Raw genomic sequence first — 3,250 nt, 5'->3', positions numbered from 1 at the left:
TATATATATATAGAACATTTTTTTGTGTGATCAACAGCTTAGAAGTTATTTTTTATTTATTTTTACAAAATATTTTCTGTGTAAATTAATATGCTTTACTCATTGCTTTAATATAAAATGTATTATAAAATACAAATGAAGAAATTATTCAAAAACCTTTTCAGTAATTACCTATAAGATTTAAAAGGTCAAATTAGGAGTCTTTATTAAACAATAAATATTGTAAAAATATACAAAAATTAAACATCCCAAACATTCCGTTGTTCAGTCCAACAATTCGTTATTCATGACGACTCTGGTATGAAAGTTTAAATCAACCTTTATGTTAGTGACAGGAAACAGGATTCCCAGAGAAAACAGGCCCAGCATTGGGCCTCCGCACATGCCGTGGATACTAAGGGCCGCCTGAGGCACAAGAGGAGAAAGACGCTCAGTGACAGGAAATTAAGCAGGAACAGATCATCCCGGCCCATATGAGAATCACATGATACCTGCACAATTCCTCCCATATATGATGCAGCCACAGCCATAGTAGTGCAGGCCACACCGAACACCACACCTGAACATCAGCACACAGTCAGAAGTGTTAGTCATATTTAGTAGTTCTCTCCAAGTCAAGCATCACTATTGCTATTCTTTATATTTTGTACAAACCTGTAGCCCTAAGTTTGAAAATTAGGGACATCACACACCGTTTGTGCAATGGATATAAATGGTATCCGAAATTTGTTAATTAAAGGAGCAATTAGGCAATTTTCAAACAATTCAAGCAATATCTAAAGACCAGAATAAGTGGCATACTGATGGCGAGTTTTTTGTGTTTTAATTATATTAGCTCTTGATTTCTTGATTTGGAGCTATATTTGATTTATCAACCTCCCATTGTGATTTATTATTTATTTATTTTATATTTATTTAACTGAATGTGCACTTGTAGTTTACTAGTACAATTTACAAAAAAAAAACTGTATTTGCAGATAATATAAGATTAATGAAATAAAAGTCCACTTAAGTGTATATAGAGTACATTTTCATGACTGTATTTCTATACTATAAACACTTTGACAACCATACTCTTAGTCTGAACCTAAAGTAATCTTGACAAACTATATATCGTTTGAAAGCTTAAAGACTCTAGTTTTGATATTTGGTGACTGATTTTTGAAATATTTTACAGAGCAACTGTAATTTATTAATATGCAAGAAGAGTACTCAGAGTCAGAGCGTGCGTTGTGACATTTACTTTGAAATAGTGATGCACATATGAAATCATGAAAAATCTGTAAAAATATTTATTCATTTTCATGGATAGTGTTCAAAAGATAACATCCATTCTATTTTTTGAAAAAAAAAGGTCTAAGAGTGTTTTGAATATATAGAAAAAACTATAGATTCTCCATTTTAATGCATCGTGAACTATAACGCAAGTCCAGGGGTTTCGTAGTATGTCTTTTGTGTTTTGAGGTTGAATTGAAATCAAATACTGCTATACTGCCCTTAATACTTCTGAATGTGATGTCTACTTCATAAATATTGAGACAAGTATGGAAAAACATGTTTCAGATCACTCAAACCATATATGGTAATAAAGTACTACGCCCAAACAAAATCTCACTGAAAGCTCATTTTTGGAGATATCAACCTCAAATTTGGAACATAACTTGTTTTGATTTTCTAGCAGTTTTAGAGTAAAACATGTTTAGTAAAATATATATTTTATATAAAATATAAATATTTAAATTATTGCATTTTATATTTTCATAAACTTAAACTTCCATAACTTTTTTTGTTATATATATAATCTTTATAACTTTTTTCATTTCTACAATAATCTGACAAGTGTCTTCTTTAAAAAAGAGACCAACCGTAAGTCTGTGGTCCAAAGCATTCAAAATTTGTAACAGTTTAAGTTGGAAATGTTTTTTTCAGGTCTATGCTCAAAAAGTGGAACTGACAGTTAACAGGTTAAAGTACTCTGACTGAATGGTAGAAGCACATTGCACCTGTCAGCGGTGAGAGCGCTCGCGGTGACTGATGTCTGGTTGGATCCATCAGCTGTGAGGTTGAAGTTACAGCCTGCAGTGTTGAGTTCGAGTGGACGTGTGTTATTGCTGGGTGCTGGATAAATGAAAGCCCCCACACCGACCCAGAACGTAAATATTGAGAAAATCGCCTTTAAAGTTGTCCAAATGAAGTTCTTAGCAATGCATATTACTAATCTAAAATTAAGTTTTAATATATTTACAGTAGAAAATCAATAATTTTGACCCATACAATGTATTTTTGGCTATTGCTACAAATATACCCCAGCGACTTAAGACTGGTTTTGTGCTCCAGGGTCACATATAAAGCAATTGATTATAAAGTAATTTTAACTAGCCTTATATCTGAATATATTTAAAACATGCTAAATTTGTAATGAACTTCATCATTACCATTACAAATGTGCAATTACAAATAATTTTAAATTCATGTCATTCGGCAATACATTTGAACTATTTTTCAAAGACGATAGAATTATGAAACTACATACAAAGATGTACTGAAGTCCTACTTATGGAAGTTAAAAAAAAACTCTTAAATTCAACTAATTGCAGTTAAAATATATTTAAACAATAATATAATTGCATTTAATTACTGTTAGCATCCGATTAAAGTCCGAAAACAGTACATTTAGTGCGCACTGAAGTATATTCTTTTATTATTTTCATAATAAGCACTCTTTTGAAATTATGCTAAAGTCTGGCCTCCAAGATCAATCAAATCTGTAAATGTCATCACCTGTCAGCGGTGAGAGCGCTCGCGGTGACTGATGTCTGGTTGGATCCATCAGCTGTGAGGTTGAAGTTACAGCCTGCAGTGTTGAGTTCGAGTGGACGTGTGTTATTGCTGGGTGCTGGATAAATGAAAGCCCCCACACCGACCCAGAACGAGAGTGCGATGCCCACGATCAGACCCCCAGCTGCCCCCTAAAGAGAAAACCACAAATCACAGAGGATGTGAACTATATTAACATCAGCGATGAACAAATTAAAAATGTATTAAATGTTTTTACTTTTTTTTTTTTGTCTGATCTTGAATATAATACACACTATAGTCCACATGCAAAGTTTTATATTGGTATTCATAATGGTGACATTATTTATACCCTTATATTTTAATATTTTCATGTTTTCTAAAGGGAATCCTTCAGGTAATTAGAAAAAATGCTTACAAATGAAACAAGCGTTAGAAAATAAAAGCTATATAT

The 3,250-nt window shown here is 32.3% G+C and overlaps 1 protein-coding gene across 1 annotated transcript in view; it reads right to left on the bottom strand.

Moving 5' to 3' along the window:
• Nucleotides 1-3,250, bottom strand: part of slc5a12 (solute carrier family 5 member 12) — a 17,510-nt gene that overhangs the window by 2,951 nt on the left and 11,309 nt on the right. Inside the window, exons 10-11 of the mRNA XM_016568463.1 lie at nucleotides 492-559; nucleotides 275-405 (exon numbers count right to left, since the gene is read on the bottom strand). Coding sequence (XP_016423949.1) covers nucleotides 275-405; nucleotides 492-559 — 199 coding nt within the window. The remainder of the gene's footprint in view (nucleotides 1-274; nucleotides 406-491; nucleotides 560-3,250) is intronic.

The sequence above is a fragment of the Sinocyclocheilus rhinocerous genome, unplaced genomic scaffold (genome assembly GCF_001515625.1).
Source record: "Sinocyclocheilus rhinocerous isolate Xijiao unplaced genomic scaffold, SAMN03320098_v1.1 scaffold921, whole genome shotgun sequence".
NCBI classification, from domain to species: Eukaryota; Metazoa; Chordata; class Actinopteri; order Cypriniformes; family Cyprinidae; genus Sinocyclocheilus; species Sinocyclocheilus rhinocerous.
The sequence above is the reverse complement of the archived record's forward strand: the minus strand, read 5'-3'. Positions and strand labels throughout refer to the sequence as shown.